This window comes from Mobula hypostoma, chromosome 10 (genome assembly GCF_963921235.1).
Source record: "Mobula hypostoma chromosome 10, sMobHyp1.1, whole genome shotgun sequence".
In the NCBI taxonomy this organism is placed as follows: Eukaryota; Metazoa; Chordata; class Chondrichthyes; order Myliobatiformes; family Myliobatidae; genus Mobula; species Mobula hypostoma.
In genome coordinates this window covers 120,694,425-120,715,846 of record NC_086106.1, presented here as the reverse complement: position 1 = coordinate 120,715,846, position 21,422 = coordinate 120,694,425, and the positions used below count along the sequence as shown (strand labels likewise).

Below are 21,422 nucleotides of genomic sequence, written 5' to 3'. Positions count from 1 at the left end.
CCTTCTCTCCCGCTTGTCCCACACACCTCCCGTGATGTTCCACCCTCACCATTCCCAACATCGTTTGCTCCTGTCAGATTTACAGACTTGCTCTCCACTCCATGTTGACAAGTAAATACAGTACTGTGCAGAAGTCTTAGTCATCCCAGCTACAAATACTGTATGTACTGTATTTTCTCTCCTCTCCCTCCTCCCCTCCGGCAGAAGATAAAAAAGCAAGAGAGCAAGTACCGCCAGGCTCAAGAACAGCTTCTGCTCTGCTCTTATAACACTATTGAAGGGAACTTTTGTATAATAAGATGGACTCTTCACCTCAGAATCTAACTCATCATGATCTTACGGCTTATTGACTGCATTGTCTTACTGTTTTACCTGGTTCCACCTTGACACACCAGTGCAATGAACTGATCTGTCTGGACAGCATGCAAAACAAAATTTTTCATTGTACCTCAGTACAGGTGACAATAATAAACCAATTCACCAGTGGGTTCAAGACCGCAATCACTCATTCAATAGAAAACTCACATCTCACTTGGATCTGCTTCCAATATTTGTTGAAACATCCACAAATGGGAACCATCCCCATGTACACTCCCTTTTTGATCTACGGTACATGAGCCATGTGGTGTGTTGGTGTATAAAAGCCAAACTGAGCCCAAGGACTCCTGATATTGTTGATACTCTACACATCCTGCCCATCGCTAAAATACAACAATCTCAAGCATACTGCTATCCTGGAGTAATTTTGTATAATCCAGAGTAATTAAGGAAAGCATTGGCATAAAGCAGAAAGAGGAATTGTTGCTGTAAAATATTAATGCAGAACTCAATTGATATAGTCCAGTCCCGCCCAATGTGAACATCTGTGTAACTTCAGGATGTATGAAAGCCTGTGGAGGCTACTTACTGGGTATATTAAAAGTGGAGGTGGATTGATTCTTGATTAATAAGGGAATCAAAGGTTACAGGGAGGATAGGAGAATGGTGTTGAGAGGAAAAATAATTTAGCCACGATTGAATGACAGAGCAGATTCAAAGGGTCAAATACCTAATTCTATTCCTATGTCATATGGTCGTATGATATGTCTGACCCAACCTGAACTTGATGAACCAAATCAGGACCTGTTTAACTGGGGCAGATAGACAGACTTTTGTGCAGGCACAGAGAGGAATGGAAGGTGGTGGCTGAGATGAAAGTGGGGGGAATGTCTCACTAGTTGGTTATAAATACAAGAGATTCTGCAGATGCTGGAAATCCAGAACAACACACACAAAATACTGGAATAACTCAACAGATGAGGCAGCATGTACGGAGGAGAACAAACAGTTGGTGTTTTGGGCCAAGAGCCTTCATCAGGTCTTGTCCAGTCCTGATTAAGGGTCTTGGACCAAAATGACGACTGTTTATACCACTCCATAGACGTCACCTGACTTACTGAGTTCCTTTGGCATTTTGTGTGTGTTGCTCATCAGTCAATTGTTCTCAGTCAAGTGGAGACCCTGTCACTCACTGTTGCCCCCTGATGGCATTGAAGGGTAGTGGGTGTTGAATCAAGGGAAAAATCAGGACAACCATTCAGTGGCCACTTTATTTAGTACACCTGTACAGCCTGATCATTAATGCCAATATCTAATCAGCCAATCATGTGGTAGCAACTCAAAGCTTAAAAGTTTGCAGACATGGTCAGGAGGTTCAGTTGTTGGTCAAAGTAAATATCAGAATGGGGAAGAAATATGATCTAAGTGTCTTCGACCATGGAATGATTGTTGGTGGCAGAAGGGGTGGTTTGAGAATCTCAGGAACTGCTGATCTCCTGGGATTTTCATGCGCGACAGTCACTAGAGTTTACAGAGAATGGTGCAAAAAACAAAAAAGAAAATCCAGTGGGTGGCAGTTCTGTGAGTGAGTGAGAGAGGTCGGAGGGGAATGGTTGGCAGTTCAATCTGACAGGAAGCTGACAGTAACTCAAATAACCATGCGTTGCATGTGATGTGCAGAAGAGCATCACTGAATGCACAACACATTGAAGTTGACGGGCTACAGCAGCTGAAGACCACGAACATACACTCAGTGGCCACTTTATTAGGTACAGATGGTACTTAATAAAGTGGCCACTAAGTGTAGATTGTGCCATATTAAAAGACAAGCATGGACAGATTTTGTTAAATGATCACAGTTTGTGCTGCTAAATGTTTTGCTTCATACCTAGTTCTTATAGCAGAGAACTAGGGCATTAAACCTAACTTGTATATACCAGTATTGATGCTTCAAGTTCAACTTCATACCATCTTATTGGTCTGATTATTTTCTCTGCCATGCATTATATTAGGATTCCCCTCACTCATATCTATATCATTCTCTTCATCTTCCTGGGTGGTAATGTGACTTTGCCACTTTCCGGTTAAAACTCATCTTCATTTAGTAACAATCTTAGATCTATGAGCTTTGGACTTTCCCAATGGGCGTAGCAATCTCCTTCGCAGAGAGCCGAGCTGCAGATGTAAAATTCACCCCGACCTGCAAATTGTGTCCTTGTATTAAAGAAAAATTGTTGCATCCACATTTAATGAGTTCAAATTTATAATCAGAATTAGGAGATATGATAATAAACCAGGATTGTAATTTCAATCTACTTTTGCGCAGTCTACTTTTAAACTCCTCATTAAGATCGCATTTCTAACTAAAGTTGTCAGCTTTTTCCAGCAGGCAAAATTTCCTAGTGAGGACAGAGGTTGGTAATGTTTCACTGAAGGAGTATTGTCAATAGCTGACATATGGAAATGCCTTCACTGACTAATTAAGAGAGCAGCATGTCTGCTTTGGGAGCTCGACACAGGGTTCAGTCGCATGAGTGCAGATCGCTCAGCAATTGAAACCTCGGACTGTAGTTTGGAAGCTGGGTTGATTTCAATTGCAGTACCAATTGTGTATGTAGTTTATATGTAACAGGAGAAATTCTCTCCTCAAGACTCCATTCGATTGGAGAAGCCATCATTGACTCTTCAATTGCAACCAACTGCAATGAGCAAGATCTCTCGGGTGTGTGAGGATCTAAGTCTTTACACAGACAGTGGTTAAAATATTGTATTTATTGATTTTATTTAGGGATACAGCATGAAACAGGCCCTTCCAGCCCAATGAGACCCAGCAACTGACCTATTTAATCCTTGTCTAATCACAGGACAATTTACAATGACCAATTAACCTACTAGCCAGTATCTCTTTGGAATGTGGAGGAAACCGGAGTACCCGGAAGAAACCCACACATATCTTCATGGATCGCCGTAGCTCAGAGAGCAAGCAAAGGGCATTTGAACAGGAGTTAAGCACACAGGATAATGAATGCACATAGGGTGAGATGAATAAGATTGGGAGGCAGTCAGTGAAATCCATGCTGCTTGCCGTTGCTGAAGTATGTCTATATTTTTAGAGATACAGCATGATAACTAGTCCCGCCAGCCCAACAAGCCCACACTGCCCAATGACACCCACGTGACCAATTACCCTGGACTATGGGAGGAAACCAGAGCACCCAGAGGAAACTCACAAGGTCACGAGGGCGTGGCAGGAATTGAACCCAGGCCACTAGTGCTGTAATAACGTTACACTAGCTGCAGTGCCATTGTGCTACCCCATATACTGTATCTGCATACAATCTCCACATTGTTGTCAGTCCCAGTCTGCCAACTGGTTTTGTAAATTAAAGCTCAAATGTCAATTACGTACAATGATGTTTTAAACTGCTGTGTAAGAAAAGTAGGTAAACTATCCAAAATCTCCCTTCTGGAAAGTGCTGTCGGGCTATTAAAACAAAAACTTAATGCCATCTTAAATGTTTCTCAGCCCAGGCAGATGATCTGATCAACCATTCTAGTTAGCCCTCCCCCCCCCCAACACTATTACCTCAGTCACGCACGGCACCGTTAACACTTTAAAACACTTTTTATAATAAGATCATAAACACAAGAGACTCCACAGATGATGGAAATCCGGAGCAACATACACATGCTGGAGGAACTCAGCAGGTCAGACAGTTTCTATGAAAATGAATGAGCAGTCCACGTTTCGAGCTGAGATCCTTCTTCAGACTGGAAAGGAAGGGGGAAGATGCCAAAATATAAAGTTGGGGCAAGGGGAAGCTAGAACAGGGGTTCCCAAACTTTTTTATGCCATGTACCCCTGCCAGTAACCAAAGGGTCTGTGGACCCCAGTTGGGAAGACCTGAGCTAGAAAATGATAGCTGTATTCAGGTGGGTGAGAAGGTTGAAAGGATAGAGAAGAAGTAAGAGGGGAGAGTGGACCATGGGAGAAAGGGAAGAAGGAGGGGCACTGGGGGAAGGTGATAGGCACCTGAGGAGAAGAGGTAAGAGGCCAAAGTGGGGAAGGGAAGAAGAGAGAAAGGGCGGGAGAAAGAAAAAAAGGAGGAAAAAAAAATATCCAGGAGAAATCGATGTTCATGTCATCAGCAAACACGAGGAATTCTGCAGATGCTGGAAATTCAAGCAACACACATCAAAGTTGCTGGTGAACGCAGCAGGCCAGGCAGCATCTCTAGGAAGAGGTACAGATGCTGCCTGGCCTGCTGCGTTCACCAGCAACTTTAATATGTGTTTCATGTCATCAGGTTAGAGGCTACCTAAATAGAATATGATGTGTTGCTTCTCCACCCTGAGAGTGGCCTCATTGTAGCAGAAGAGGAGACCGTAGACTGGCATGTTGGAATAGCATTAGGGGGTTAAGAAGTAAAATGGTTGGTCACAGGGAAAATCCACTTTTCGTGGATGGAGCAGAGGTGCTCAACCATAAGACACTGGAGCAGAATTAGGCCAGTTAGTCTGTCAAATCTGCTCCACTATTCCATCATGGCTGATTTATTACCCCTCTCAACCCCATTCTCCTGTCTTCTCCCTGTTACCTTTGACACCCTGACTAATCAGCCTCCACTTTAAATATACCCAGTGGCTTGGCCTCTGCAGTCGTTTGTAGCAATGAATTCTACCGACTCCCCACCATATGGCAAAGGGAATTCCTCCTCACCTCTGTTCCAAATGGACGTTCTTCTATTCTGAGGCTGTACACTGTGGTTCTAATGCTGTTTACATTGTAAATACCCTGTACATGATGGTATTTATGTATGTTTTATTCCATATCTGTACTTTAACCTCTGACTGTTTTTATTTAAACCCTTATTCTTTACAATCACTGAATGTTGTTTTTTGTTGCATGTCACACCACAGGAAGTTCCTAATACATGTAAATATATATGGAAAATAAAGTTGATCTTTGATCCTATAGTTTTGATATTAAGGAAAAACAACCTTAATATCATGGCAAACCACACGATGTGCTGGAGGAACTTGGTAGCTTAGGCAGCATCCATGGAAAAGAATAAACAATCGACATTTCAGGCTGAGACCCTTCTTCAGCACTGAGAAGGGAGGGCGAAAATTCCAGAATAAGATTCCGGAGGCTAGCTGGAAAGTAATATATGAAGCCAGTTGTGTAGCAAAGGTCAAGGGCTGGGTAAGACAGCATCTGATAGGAGAGGAGACTGGACCATAGGAGAAAGAGAAGGAGGAGGGAAGCCAGGTGAAAGTAATAGGTAGGAGGGAAGAAGTAAAAGGTCAGTGTGGGGAATAGAGGGGGTGGGGGAGAATTTGTTCACTGGAAGGAGAAATTGATAATCATGCAATCAAGTTGGAGGCTACCCAGGTGGAACATAAGGTGTTGCTCCTCCACCCTGAGGGTAGCCTAATCTTGGCACAAGGGGAGGCCGTAGACCAACTTGTCAGAACTGAAATGAAAATCCGAATCAAAATGTTTGGCCACCGGGAAGTCCCGTTTCTGGTGAACGGTGGGCATTTGTTCAACGAAGCAGTCCCCAGTTTCTGAAGGGTCTCACCAGTGTAGAGGAGTCTGCATCAGGAACGCTGGACGCAACAGTCAACCGCAGCAGATTGGCAGGTTACGTGTTGCCTTACCTGGAAGGACTGTTCGGGGCCCTGTGAGAGAGAAGGTGTATGAGCAGGTGTAGCACTTAGGGTGCTTGCAGGGATAAGTAATATCAAGCCAAATTCTTCTATCATTCTGGCCAATATTAACACAGGCAAATTTGTTTGTTTCTTTGCTGGTGTTATTCTTTATATTAACAACCTACATCTGTGGAAAAAGAGAACAAAAGTTTCAGCGCAAACAACAGGAATTCTGCAGATGCTGGAAATTCAAGCAACACACATCAAAGTTGCTGGTGAACGCAGCAGGCCAGGCAGCATCTGTAGGAAGAGGTGCAGTCGACGTTTCAGGCCGAGACCCTTCGTCAGGATTAACTGAAGGAAGAGTGAGTAAGGAATTTGAAAGTTGGAGGGGGAGGGGGAGATCCAAAATGATAGGAGAAGACAGGAGGGGGAGGGATAGAGCCGAGAGCTGGACAGGTGATAGGCAAAAGGGGATACGAGAGGATCATGGGAAAGGAGGTCCGGGAAGAAAGACAAGGGGGGGGGGGTGACCCAGAGGATGGGCAAGAGGTATATTCAGAGGGACAGAGGGAGAAAAAGGAGAGTGAGAGAAAGAATGTGTGCATAAAAATGAGTAACAGATGGGGTACGAGGGCCCTCCTGGCGCTTATCCGTGTAAGCGGAACAAGTGCAACACATGCCCTTACACTTCCTCCCTTACCACCATTCAGGGCCCCAAACAGTCCTTCCAGGTGAGGCAACACTTCACCTGTGAGTCGACTGGGGTGATATACTGCGTCCGGTGCTCCCGATGTGGCCTTTTATATATTGGTGAGACCCGACGCAGACTGGGAGACCGCTTTGCTGAACATCTACGCTCTGTCCGCCAGAGAAAGCAGGATCTCCCAGTGGCCACACATTTTAATTCCACATCCCATTCCCATTCTGACATGTCTATCCACGGCCTCCTCTACAGTAAAGATGAAGCCACACTCAGGTTGGAGGAACAACACCTTATATTCCGTCTGGGTAGCCTCCAACCTGATGGCTTCTCTAACTTCCGCTAAGGCCCCACATCCCCCTTGTACCCCATCTGTTACTTATTTTTATGCACACATTCTTTCTCTCACTCTCCTTTTTCTCCCTCTGTCCCTCTGAATATACCTCTTGCCCATCCTCTGGGTCCCCCCTCCCTTGTCTTTCTTCCCAGACCTCCTGTCCCATGATCCTCTCGTATCCCCTTTTGCCTATCACCTGTCCAGCTCTTGGCTCCATCCCTCCCCCTCCTGTCTTCTCCTATCATTTTGGATCTCCCCCTCCCCCTCCAACTTTCAAATCCCTTACTCACTCTTCCTTCAGTTAGTCCTGACAAGGGTCTCGGCCTGAAACGTCGACTGCACCTCTTCCTACAGATGCTGCCTGGCCTGCTGCGTTCACCAGCAACTTTGATGTGTGTTACAAAAGTTTCAGGCCAGAATTGAGAAAAGGGAAATTTTATAGAAGTGTTCTGAAGTTGCAGTAGAAGTGACAGGATGGATGGATAGGACAAGAGAAACATCTGTGATGGGGTGAGGTCGGACCCCATGGGTTAATGGTAGCAGTTAGAGAGTGATCATACTTCTTTTCCTGTTATGTATTGCTAATAGCAGGGCCTTGAGACATGCCCAGCGAGTCAGACTGCATTGCTGGAGTATTAAAGACTGAGCTAATATCACAGGTTGACAGAAGAAATGGCCAGTTCTCATACAGACTGTGAAAGCAGGTTATCTGACATTGGAAAATTCAAAACTGAGTTCGAAAAGCTGCAGCGTGCTCAGCTTGAGGTGTTCTTTTGTGCCGGGCTTCATTATATCAGTGTGGAAAGCCACAGGCAGGTAACTCACAGGGAGATGGAAGAGTACATCACTTTATTCTTTGTGTTATCTACTTCCCACTCATCAGACTCTCAATTCCCTCTTCATGTGCTCTGTACAATGTTCCCAAGCCATGCTGTGAAGCACTGAATTAATGATGTTGTTAACAATATTGGAGGCGCAGATTGGTGCTGCTCAGTATCTTTCTAATTATCCATCAGGAGCAATGGACAGTCAGGAAAATAGTGAAAGTTAACAAGCAAAATCTTAGCAAGATATTGTCCCAATAATCGGATAATCACCAACCCTTGTTGACAGTAAGTGTCAGAGATATCCTATTTGTGGTAATATCTCGAGAAATAATAACTTGGATACTCTTCCCTGCCAGAACAGGAGTTGAAAAAGAATATACAAAATTATGAGGGGTATAGATAGGTAAATGCAAGCAGGCTTTTTCCGCTGAAGTTGGGTGGGACTGCAACTAGAAGTCATGGGTTAAGGATGAAAGGTGAGAAGTTAAAGGAGAGCACAAGAGGAAACTTCTTCACTCAGAAGGCGGTGAGAGTGTGGAATGAGCTGCCAGCACAAGTGGTGAATGCGAGCTCGATCTCACCAGTTAAGCAGAGTTTGGATAGGGAAATGGAGGGTAGGGGTATGATCCCAGTGCAGGTCAATGGAAGCAGGCTGTTTAAATGGCTTCAGCATTGACTCGATGGAGCGAAGGGAGTTTTTCTGTGCTGTATTTGTCTATGACTTTGTGACTGTGATATGACTTAGAAGCAAATGTCTGCAGAATTCTTCTGTCAATGGGAAAATGGATGAGAATTTCCTGCACTGTTGTATGCACTGTACATGAATGCTGCAGGTACTGGGCCTCTGCAATAGGAACAGAAAATACTGTCTGCCTGCTATCACAGACCTTCTTCTCTTGATTCCTTCCCCTCACTGGAATGCAAAGCATACTTGTTTTCTCAACTCTTCAGTTCTGGTAGAATGGAGAATGCAAGAAAAGGAACCTTGGTGACATGTTGGTAGCTGGTTGTCAATCATGTCTGACGATGGCAGGAAACCTGTGTGGGAGAATTTTTAAAGTGGAAAAGCCACTGTACTGGAGAAGTTCCACTATCTCGACCTCAGAAGTCCAGGTCCTGTGATACGAACAAACGTCACAAACAGGGGTCTTCCTTGTTTGCAGTGGATGACCATGGCGTCTTCTGTGCCTTGTCGTGCCTTTAGCCCTCCAGAGAGCCTTTCTGACCGTTGGATCTCACTGTAGATATCAACTGCCCAGTCCGCCAGAGCTGATTTTGCTTGCTAGGACAGGCCTGTCGCTATCTCACCAGGGTTTGAGGCTACGAGCTACCCTCATCTGGTTTAACCCAACTGTCAATGGGGTGTACGGGAGCACGGCCGCTGTCACACACAAGCAGTTACTTGGAGCCACAGCTGAAAACTGTGGAGACATATCAGAATCAAAATCAGGTTTAATATCACTGGCATATAGCGTGAAATTTCTTGTCTTTACAGCAGCCGTACAGTGCAATACATAATAACAGAAAAAAATGAATTACAAGTAAGTATATATATATATAAAATAGTTAAATTAACTAAGCAGTGAAAAAATAGAAATAAAGAAGTAGTGAGGTAGTGTTCATGGGTTCGATGTCCATTCGGAAATCGAATGGCAAAGGGGAAGAAGCTTTTACTAAATTGTTGAGTATGGATACCTGGGTAATAAATTTGCATTGACCTTTGAACTTTGAAAGTGGCGACTGTACTCCTATATTTTGTCAGACTCTGTACTACCTGGATCCAAACCTTGATTTTCTGCTTCATACTGCAGAGTGAAGTTTCATTGACCTGGAAACTTTGACTCCACAGATGCTGCCTGACCTGCTGACCATTTGTAACAGTTTCTTTTCTTACCTAGGGTGCTGGCAGTAAATGGAAAACCATTTCTGATAGCTGCTTCTATTTGACTGGATGAAGCCAGTTTCTGAAACGGAGAGCCAGGCAGCACTATGGTAGAGGATGACCAAAAACCAAGTGGTGTTGTTTGGTCCATTCTGCCAACAATACCTATTTGAAAGAACAGAACTTTTAATCTTACCCCAGAATCGTAGTTTTCTTTTGCTTTAAAATATATATCCAGTTCCCCAAAATATTCTTATATACTGAAAAAAACCAACTTTAGGATATAAGGCATTTGAGGAGTGTTTGGTAGCTCTGGGCTTGTATTTACTGAAGTTTAGAAAAATGAGGGAATCTCATTGAAATCTATGAAATATTGAAAAGCCTAGTTAGAGTGGATGTGGAGAGGATGTTTTCTATAGTGAGGGCTATCTAGGACACAGCTTAAGAGTACAAGGATGGTCCTTTAGAACAGAGACAAGGAGGAATTTCTTTACCCAGTGGGAGGTGAATCTGTGGAATTCATTCCCACAGACAGCAGTGGAGCCCAGTCACTGGGTATATTTAAAGAGAAGTTTAAACATAGACATAGACTAGTACAGCACATTACAGGCCCTTCAGCCCACAATGTTGTGCTGACCCTCAAACCCTGCCTCCTATATAACCCCCCACCTTAAATTCCTCCATATACCTGTCTAGTAGTCTCTTAAACTTCACGAGTGTATCTGCATCAGGCAGTGCATTCCACGCACCAACCACTCTCTGAGTAAAAAACCTTCCTCTAATATCCCCCTTGAACTTCCCACCCCTTACCTTAAAGCCATGTCCTCTTGTATTGAGCAGTGGCACCCTGGGGAAGAGGCGCTGGCTATCCACTCTATCTATTCCTCTTATTATCTTGTACACCTCTATCATGTCTCCTCTCATCCTCCTCCTCTCCAAAGAGTAAAGCCCTAGCTCCCTTAATCTCTGATCATAATGCATACTTTCTAAACCAGGCAGCATCCTAGTAAATCTCCTCTGTACCCTTTCCAATGCTTCCACATCCTTCCTATAGTGAGGCAACCAGAACTGGACACAGTACTCCAAGTGTGGCCTGACCAGAGTTTTATAGAGCTGCATCATTACATCGCGACTCTTAAACTCAATCCCTCGACTTATGAAAGCTAACACCCCATAAGCTTTCTTAACTACCCTATCCACTTGTGAGGCAACTTTCAGGGATCTGTGGACATGTACCCCGAGATCCCTCTGCTCCTCCACACTACCAAGTATCCTGCCCTTTATTTTGTACTCTGCCTTGGGACTTCATTCTTCCAAAGTGTACCACCTCACACTTCTCCGGGTTGAACTCCATCTGCCACTTCTCAGCCCACTTCTGCATCCTATCAATGTCTCTCTGCAATCTTCGACAATCCTCTACACTATCTACAACACCACCAACCTTTGTGTCATCTGCAAACTTGCCAACCCACCCCTCTACCTCCACATCCAGGTCGTTAATAAATAGATTGTTGATTGGTATGGGCATCATTGTTATGGGGAGAAGACAAAAGAATGTCTAAGTGACTTTGACCGTGGAATGATTGTTGGTGCCAAATGGGGTGGTTTGAGTATTTCAGAACCTTGTGATCTCCTGAGATTTTCATGCTCAACAGTGTCTGGAGTTTTAAGAGAATGGTGCAAAAAAACCAAAAAAACACCCAGTGAGAAGCAGTTCTGTGGCAAAAATGTGTTGTTACTGAGAGAGGTCAGTGCAGGTGGGCCAGACTGGTTCAAGCTGACAGGAAACTGACAGTAACCTTAATAACCACACATTAAGTTGCTGCCGCATGATTAGCTGATTAAATATCTACATTAACAAGCAGGTGTACTGGTGTACCTAATAAAGAGGTCACTGAGTGTACATTTTCAAGTGCAGCTAAATAGTTACAAAGTTTCAGTCATAATTCAGTGATAATATGCCCATCGTCTTTATATTTACTAATAACGGTATTTTATCTTTTTTATGTTTAGTTGTTCATGTTTCATTGAATCAATGATCCTAATTAATACTAAAATGTCATGTCCACAGGATTTGGACCTGAAGGAGTTCAGGAGCAAACTCTTCAGTGCCCTCTCGCTAACTGATGTGGGTTTGATGCCAACATCGCCTGAACCAGATGATGTGTTTTGGGAGGACACAGCACCAGCTCCCAAGGTATGGTTAGTAGCACACAGCCTACTCAGTGGCTCAACAATGATTAGATCTGACTACCCTGTACCTTGGAGAAGAGCGGTTCATTTCAGGCTCACTTAGAATCATTTCCCTTCAAGGTTAGACAGTGTGGAAGACTGCATGATGTATGCGTACATATGTAATCAACAATGTTCTCACCCATGGCTCATTTGACAAATTATAGGGGCGGCTGTTGGTGATTAAATGAAGCAGATTGTCAGTGGCATTAATTTGAAAACAGGATATTTTTCCTTGTCCCTTATTACTGTATTTATTTCCAGGTAAACATCATTTTGTCAGGAGGCTGCACTACAATCTGAATCAATTTTGACATTTACAGGCAACTCAATTGCTAAGGATAAGCCTCGTGGTAATTTAGAAGAGAGCATCGTTAAAAAGATTTAGGTAAAGTCCCTAAGGTGTGTGCACTGACTCAGGAAAGGTGGAAGCTGCGAGCTAGGCTGGCCACCCCTTACTAAACCTGAGAAAATAACAGTGAGCCACCTCTTTGAACCACTGAGGTTTCCAAGTGAAGTTGAATTCCGATTTTGACCCAGTTACAATGAATGAAGATATAATTCTCAGTTAGAGTAGTGAATGACTCAGAAATAAACATGAAACGTAGAACATTGCACACAGAACAGGCCCTTTGGCACACAATGTTGTGCTGATCTTTTAACCTACTCTAAGATCAGTTTAACCTTTCTCTCCATTTTTCTATCATCTATTTGCCTAAGAGTTTCTTAAATTCCCTGATGTATCTGCCTCTACCATCACCCCTGGCAGGGCGCTTCACATAGCTACCAGTCTCGGTGTAAAACATTTTATCTCTGACTTCGCCCCCATGCTTTCCTCCAATTACCTTAAAATTATGCCCCTGTATAGTTTTAACCATTTTTGCTCTGGGGAAAATGTCTCTGGCCATCCACTCAAGCTATGCCTCTTATCATTCTCCTTTGTTCCATGGAGAAAGGGCCTAGCTTGCTGAACGTACCCTCACAAGGCACACAGCCGCCCACTCTGCCTTGCGATAGAACATAGCTGCAATCCTCTTCTTTCTAAAGTTGCCATGTTTATTTATTTATTTGATTGATGTATTTAGCGATACAGTGGGGGGGGGGAGTAGTCCTTCGAGGCACACCACCCCAGCAAGCCCACAACTCTGATTAACCTAACCTAATCACGGGACAATTTTTGCCATGACCAATTAACCACTTTGGACTGTAGGCGGAAACTAGATCACCTGGGGAAAATCCATGTATTCCGCGAGGAGGACATATACAGATTCCTCTCAGAATGGCACCGGAGTTGAACTCTGTTGTAATAGCATCATACTAACAGTTATGCTACCTTGGCGTCCGTATTATATACTTATCGATATTAACCTATGATTTACATTAACATTGATAATTAAACAGAAAAACAGGAAATACTCAACAGGTCAGTCAGCATTTGTGGAGAGACAAACAGGATGACTATTTACTGTAATTCTTAAAATTAGAAAGAAGGTGTGTTTTGAAGCAGCATTTCTCTCAAAGTGACATTTAAGAACCCTGATAAAATGATTATCAAAAAGAAAATATTTCAGTAGTTGGAGCCAGATCTCATGAAAAGAAAGAAATTGTGGTTGCTGGAGGCTAATTGTTCCAGCCAAGGGCATCATTGCAGGTGTTCCTCAGGGTAGAGTCGGAGGCCCAGCTATCTTCACTGCTTCATCAACAACCTCAGTCAACTGTTTTTCTTATCGTGCCATAGTTAGGTCACACTTTCAACACTTTCCCTCATAAAAATAGTCAAGGACAAGTTTAACTAACATAAATTAAAACGTTAAAGTTTAACCAACACGAAAGCCAAGAATTCCTTGAATAGCGAAACAGGCTTATGGTGCAAAATGGTCTACTGTCCCTCAATTTCAAGATGTCAGGTTAATTAATTTCAAATTATGACTCAATGCTGTAATAACCTAATCATAAACACAAGAGACTCAGGCCGAGATCCTTTATCAGTTCAGAAGACTGATTATTCCTCTCTGTAGATGCTGCCTGATGTGTTAAGTTTATCCAGCATTCCGTGTGTGTTGCTTGAGACAGCCTAATTTTGTCTTCAGGTATTCCTATATACTGGTAAAAAGAAAAACCCTCCCCTCTTCTACTTTTCCCCTCTCTGACCTTTTACCTCTTCTCACCTGGGTCCCCTTCTCCTGTAGTCCACTCTCCTCTCCTATCAGATTCCTTCCTCTTTACCTTTACCTTTCTCACTCACTTGGCTTCACCTATCATCTTCTAGCTAGCCTTCTTCCCCTCAGCTCACCTTTTTTCATTCGGTGTCTCCCCCCTTCTTATTCAGTCCTGATGAAGGGTCTTGGATCAAAATGTCAACGGTTTATTCATTTCCATGGATGCTGTCTGACCTGCTGAGTTCTCCAGCATTTTGTCTATGGTACCATTTTCATTTTCCAATTTTGCTTTTTGATATGCCTTTATATGACCTTTATATTCCAGTACATTCTAAACTGATATACAATCCTATTTCTGCATATTGCATATGGCAGAAATCAGATTGCTATATTTGTTTAAAATGAATGTACTGAAATATAATTCTCTTCTTGCATGGAATTGGACTTAACTTGTTGCAGTGTTGTAGAATAATGTTATCTTCTGAGTATTTTTTTAATTGCTATTTCTCATTCTCAAGGTTCCTGAAAGAACAGTGTCTAAATCCCACAGCAAAGAACATATAAACAGTCATGCTGGTCAGAACAGTGTTTTCAGGTGAGTGAACAAAGTCTAGTAAATTTACCTTGCAGCTGTAATAGTTCATTATAGTCTCACCTCCTGAGGTATGGTGAAAAGCTTCCTGCCATCTGTACAGATGCATAAATAAATCAAAGTAAGGCAAAGGAAAAGGAAAACAAATACCGAGTGTAGTTTTACAGTCACAGAAAAGGTGTGGTCCATTTAGAAAGAAGTGGAAAGACCTTGATAAGGTAGACTGCGTCTTCTAGTCTTCATCTTTATTGTATTTGAGGTCTGAGGTCTGTTCAAGAGGATAGGTGGGTAGAAGCTGGTTCTAAGCTTGGTGGTATTTGTTCTGAAGATTTTCTATCTTCTTCCCAATGGAATAGATTAGCTTTAGTTATTACGTGTACACTAAAATATCAAAACATACAGTGAAATGCATAGTTTGCGTCAACAACCAATACAGTCCGTTGAAGATTCAAGATTCTGGTTTATTTGTCACATGTACTTTGAAGTATACAGTGGAATGCATCATTGGCGTCAACAATCCATGTGCTGGGGGCAGCCCACAAGTGTCACCATGCTTCCGGCGTCAACGTGGTATGCTCACCCTCACCCAACCTGTACCTCTTTAGAACGTGGGAGGAGACCAGAGCACCTGGAGGAAGCCCACGCGGTAACAGGGAGAACATACAAACTCCTTGCGGACAGTGGTAGAATTGAACGGGGTTGCTGGTACTGTAACAATGTTTCACTAACCGATACACTATCACTCTGAGAGTGGTGAAGACAAGAGAATGGCTGGAATGGGAGGGGTCCTTGATTCTGTTGTTGTTTCCTATAATCAGCAATCTGAGTTAATCCACAAAGGGACAGTGCAGTCCATCACACATGAGTTGAATGTGTCTAACTGGGGCGATTGGTTACCCAAAGCATTGGCAGTGTGAATTAAAGTATTGTGTTTGAGTAGCAAATTCAGACAAATCTGGAACCATCACGCAAATGGAGTTGAAAAATCGCACTGATAATTTACAGTTCGTGTTTACATAAATTTCATGTCTATGATCGCAAAATGAAATAACCATTAAAATAAAGTAGGAACTGTAGTGTGGTAGTAGGAATTGTTTCTTTATTCTCCTTTCAATGTACACTTTGAAGTATCTGATCTGGGGTGGCAGCTTTATTAATGTATCTGAAAATGAACCCATCACCAATTAGAATCACTTTCAACTGATCTGTACCTGAGTTTGTTAAAATGTACTTACATTGCAGATATTATGGTATTTTGGTGTTGTTTTCTGTAGTGTCAATCCAAGGTTCAAAGTAAATTTATTATCAAAGTATATGTCATCGTGTGCTACCCTGAGACTCATTTTCTTGTGGCCAATCACAGTAGAACAAAGAAATTTAGTGGAGCCAATAAAAATCTACACACAAATACTGACGAACAACCAATGTGTAAATAAACAACCAAATAAACACATAAATAAAAACTGGAAGCATGATTTTTTCTGACAAGTTGCATCTCCATCTGGTGTGGGAGCAGCTGAGTATTGGACTGGAAGTCCCTACAAAGGACTGAGAGGCTCATAGGGGTCTCCCTACCGTCCACTGGGGCAAGTATCAGGAACACTGCGTAGGCAGGGCCCTTACTATTACTAAGGATCCCACCCATCCATCCAGCATCCTCTCTGACTTTCTACCATCAGGTAGGAGACTACGATGCATAAAAACAAGAACAGTCAGGATGAGAAAGAGTTTCTTTCCCCAGGTCATTAGGCTCCTGAATTCCCTGCCACGCCATATTTGAAGAGTCACTGGTTAATCTGTTTCATATCTTACAATATTTAATATTAATTCACTTCAGTTTGTTATTTATATCTGATTCATCTGTAGATTTTATCCTTACCTTCATAAGTTATCCCGTGTAATGTGTGTTGTAAGTACTACTATGCCTTACACCCTGGTTTGAAGAAAGATTGTCTCTTTTATATATCTATTATATGGTTATATACTGTATGTTATATACACGTAGATAGTTAATAGACAATAAACTTGACTTGTAGCATCCTTAAAAGTGAGTCCATAGGTTGTGGAATCAGTTCAGTATTGAGGAATGTAAAGTTATTCATGTTGGTTCAAGAGCTTGATGGTTGAAGGGTAATAACTGTTCCTGATTGTGGTGGTGTGGGACATAAGGCTCATTGACCTCCTTCCTGATGGCAGTAGCAAGAAGACAGCATGGTCTGGGTTGCCCGGGTCCTCGATGATAGATGCCACTTTCTTGTGATAGCGCTCATCCTGGTCTTGTTAAAAGTCAAGTCAAGTCAAATTTATTGTCTTGTAACTATATACATGTATGCCATCAACTGAGACACCGGTTCTCCTGACCAGGGTGTAAAGCACATAACACATATGTAACACACAATACCTTAGGAAAAGAAGAATTAAATCTACAAATTAATATGCATAAATAAACAAAGTAAAGTACATAAATAAAATATTGTATGGTACAGAACAAATTAACCAGTGACACTTGAATGCGATGCAGCAGTGAAGTCAGAAACCTAATGGCATCCCAACTGTTCTTGTTTTTATGCATCAGAGTCTCCTGCCCGATGGTAGAAAGTCGAACAGGATGCTGAATGGATGGGTGGGATCTTTGATAATACCAAGGACCTGAGTACACATCACTCTAGATTAATGTCGCTGGTGCATGTAAGAGGGACCCCTATGTTCCTATCGGCTGTTCTCACAGCCTTTTGTAGGAATTAATAAATAGATAAAAATGTACTATGAGAGAATTGAATTGCCACAACAGTTTCTTCCAAACATTTATGTAAATAAATATTTGCTCTTAATGTCCGAGGGCTTAGTTAATCTGAGGGGTAGATGCCACACTGTCAGAAAAACAGGAGAATTCAGGCACCATCTGTTCCTGTGCTGGTCTTCAGGACCACTCTGTAGTCACCACAGGTGGCCTTCAAGGTTCAAATTTCAATTTATTGTCAGAGTACATAAATATCACCACATACGTACAACCCTGAGGTTCTTTTTTCTGCGGGCATACTTAGCAAATCTATAGAACAGTAAGTGTAAACAGGATCAATGGACATCATTCCACTCCTCTCAGGAAGATGCTCATGATTGTGCCATCTCTGATGTGCCTGTTATAACTTCCTGAACCCAGACAGGATTGTAGATTTGTGACTGACATTCTGCACTGCCGCGTTTTAGCATTCCTGTAGGAAAAGTGCAGAAATTCCCAAGGTCTTGTTATAACCTTCCAGTAAATTCTGATTGCCATTGGAAGATATTCTGAGCTCATGCAAGTCAGTCTTGATGAGTAAATCTCCCCACTGAGAAAGTTCAGCAATTTACCAGGATGCTGCCTGGATTAGAGCACGTTTTATGAGAATAGGTTGAGTGAGTTAAGGTTTTCCTGTTTGGAGTATCTTGATTGAATTGTGCAAGACACTGTCATAAGAAACATGGATAGAGTGAACAGCCAGAATGATTTTACTGCGACTAAATATTTGTTTAACTTTTTACCGGCTGCTTGTAATCACATTGGTTTACCACATTCACAAAACCGAAGGTGTAGTGTTGGACACAATAGCCACACCCACATACACTGTACAGTACTGTACAAAAGTCAGGCACACGTAAAACAAATTCTGTAAAACAAAAATGGTTTTAAAGATAATGAAATGAAAAGTTTCTAAATATCAAAAAATACCATAAAGAGCAAAAAGCAGTAAAAAACCAAATCAAATCAAATTTGGTGTGACCAGCCCTTCAAACTGCTCTAATTCCCTTAGGTACACTGACTGGTAAGTTACTCCAAGGATCTTGGAGAACTTGGCACAGTTCTTCTGCAGATTCTGGCTGTCTCGCTTGCTTCTGTCTCTCTAGGTAATCCCAGACAGCCTCGACGATGTTGAGCTCAGGGTTCTGGGGAGGTCATACCATCTAAAAACATGTTAAAGAAATCCCGGGTGCCTAAGGCTTTTGAACAGTACTGTGACTCTGATGACAAAGGACATATTTCTCTACTATTAGGGTCTGTGCTTGAATTTCAATTAGTGAAAAATGGTCCACCTGTGAGGTAATTAGTTTGTACTCCTTGCTGAAAGAAACATTTGCCTATTGCTGACGAGAAATTGCTGTAACATGGTTCACAGATTGTAGATTATTTATGTTTCTATTTGGCAGCTTTGAAATGCAGTCCCGATGGGAGAGGGTGGAGTGCCCACCAGCCAAGCATGTAACAGGCAATTCCCCCAGAAACAGTTCACAGACTGGACTTCAATCTAGTTCCAGGGCAACACCGGGTGAGTCCATAATGTTGGCATCTTTGAGAAAGAGCTTTAAGTGTGTATTGCTGCTTGTGTTTGGAAACTGGTGTAACATCCACCAGTTATTTGTTATATTCTCCACAAGTTTTCTTGGTACCATATTAAAAGCCCGATTTATTTGAAAAGGGAAGTTGCAGGGTGTGCCACCAAGTTCCCAGACTGTTGGTTAGGACGTTCTCCAATTAATTCCCTGAGTTTATCTCCACATCGAAATGCAAGGAACTTAGGACACGACACAGGAAGCTTGACATGATGATGTTTAGTTCCATGCTGCGTATTCCCATATCCCTTCATTTCCCAACTCTCCACCGGCCTATCTAATCTCATCTTCAACTGTTGACATAGCATCCCCTCAACCATTAACAGTCGGCTTCACAAACCTCAGAATGTAAGGATTTACATGCCAAGTGTCCCAACACACCCACATTTAATTCTGCACAAAAGATTCAAGCTTCAAAATTGTTTGATGTAATTTCCAGTGCACAACTGTAAAGGAGAAAAAAATAATTCTTGCTCTGGATCTGATTCAGCACCAAAAAAGCCAGTAAAAAAAGAAAACAGAAAATTTCAATACATAAGATAACTTTTATACATATTGATTTTATGTCCACAAATTGACACTAGGTAGGGGAGTCTCTGTACATAAGGTGACTGACCAGAAATGACAAAGTGGTGGTGGTTGGGGGTACAGAGGGTTGGATTAGTGAGCGTAGGTGTTGATCAGCCTTACCGCTTGGGGAATGTAACTGTTTGAGAGTCTAGTGGTCCTGGCATTGAGGCTACATAGCCTCCTCCCTGATGGAAGTGGGATAAGTAATCCATCAGCAAGATGGGTGGGATCCTTCACGATGTAACTGGCCCTTTTCCGGTGCCTTCCTGTATCTATGTCCATGATGGTGCGTGGGCTGATGCTGGTGATGCATTGGGCGGTTTTGACTACCTGTTATAGAGCCTTCCAGTCCGCCACAGAGCTGATTGCCACTTGTTATACTGCATACCTCTAGATCTCTTGACTATTGGAAACATGGTCTAATTTTCTACACTAATATTAAAGAACTCATTGTCATCAGTATTGTTTAAATGATTTTTTAAAACAATTATTTCAAGCTGTCTTACTTGTATTTTCTTATGCAAGTGTATTATTGTAAACGTGTATTCAATCTTGTTTAAAGACTTAACGTCTTTCATAGGCAAGGAACCTATGTCTGCATATAGTACATCAACTGAGATCTTATTAAAAACCTGTGTAACTCAACATTTGCCTTTCTAGAGTAACAGAGTCAGATAGTCGTGCAGTATAAAGCAAACTCTTCCATTTGTCATGTCCACGCTGATTGTCAAATATTGAAGATTTTAAAATTTGATTTATTTGGCATGTGAAACATGGAAACATTGAAACATACAGTGAAATGCATCATTTATGTCAATGATTAACACGGTCTGAATTGTGTTTGAGCAGCTACAAGTGTCAACACAACATAGCATGCTGACAATTCAATATGGAGGAGAATAAAGACTTGATGTTTCAGGCAAAGACCTTCACCGGGATTCAGAATTAATTAATTATAAATTAGACCATAGACATAGCAGTCTGCTCTGTCATTTCATCATGGCTGATGAATTACTCTTCTCAACCATATTCTCCTCCCTTGTCCCCATAACTTTTGATGCCTTGATTAATCAAGAACCTATCAACCAATGCTTTAAATATACCCAGTGGCTGGCCTCAACAGGCATCTAGGGGAATGAATTCCACAGATTCGCCACTTTCTAACTAAATAAATTCCTCCACATCTCTGTTGTAAAGGGATGCCCTTGTACTCTGAGGCTGTGCCTTCAAGTCCTAGACTCCCGCCCCCCCCCCACTATAGAAAACATCCTCACCATGTCCATTGTACATAGGTCTTTTTATATTCCATAGGGTTCAAGGAGATCCCCCCTCATTTTTCTAAACTCCAGCAAAAACAGGCCCAAAGCCATCAAACACTGTTCATATGTTAACCCTTTCATTCCCAGGATAATTCTTGTGAATCTTCTCTGGATCCTCTCCAATGCCATCACATCTTTTCTTAGATGATGGGCCCAAAGCTGCTCACAATACTCCAAGTGCGGTCTGACCAATGCCTTATAAAGCCTCAGCATTATAAAATGAATAAACTCACATCAAAAAGTCCAGTGCACTTGGAGACAGTTCTCCCTTGTAGAGCTGCAGAGGCAAATGAAAAGTTAACCTTAAGTGTTCTTAAGTGATTTTAAAAGGAACCCATAAGATGAAACTCCCTTGTTGGCCTTGTTTCCATGGTTACACACTTCATATTAAGCATTTTCTTGGCACAAAGGCTTTAACGTGTTGCCATTGTCGTTGGTTTCATGAGCAATCTGCACAGCA

General features: G+C 42.2%; 1 protein-coding gene across 4 annotated transcripts in view; it reads left to right on the top strand.

The window, feature by feature from the left end:
* si:zfos-2326c3.2 (mitogen-activated protein kinase kinase kinase kinase 4) overlaps positions 1-21,422 on the top strand; it is a 349,204-nt gene that overhangs the window by 209,191 nt on the left and 118,591 nt on the right. For all 4 annotated transcript variants that reach the window (XM_063061134.1, XM_063061135.1, XM_063061138.1 and 1 more), the window contains 3 exons: positions 11,794-11,919; positions 14,632-14,708; positions 18,891-19,009. In XM_063061134.1, coding sequence (XP_062917204.1) covers positions 11,794-11,919; positions 14,632-14,708; positions 18,891-19,009 — 322 coding nt within the window. The remainder of the gene's footprint in view (positions 1-11,793; positions 11,920-14,631; positions 14,709-18,890; positions 19,010-21,422) is intronic.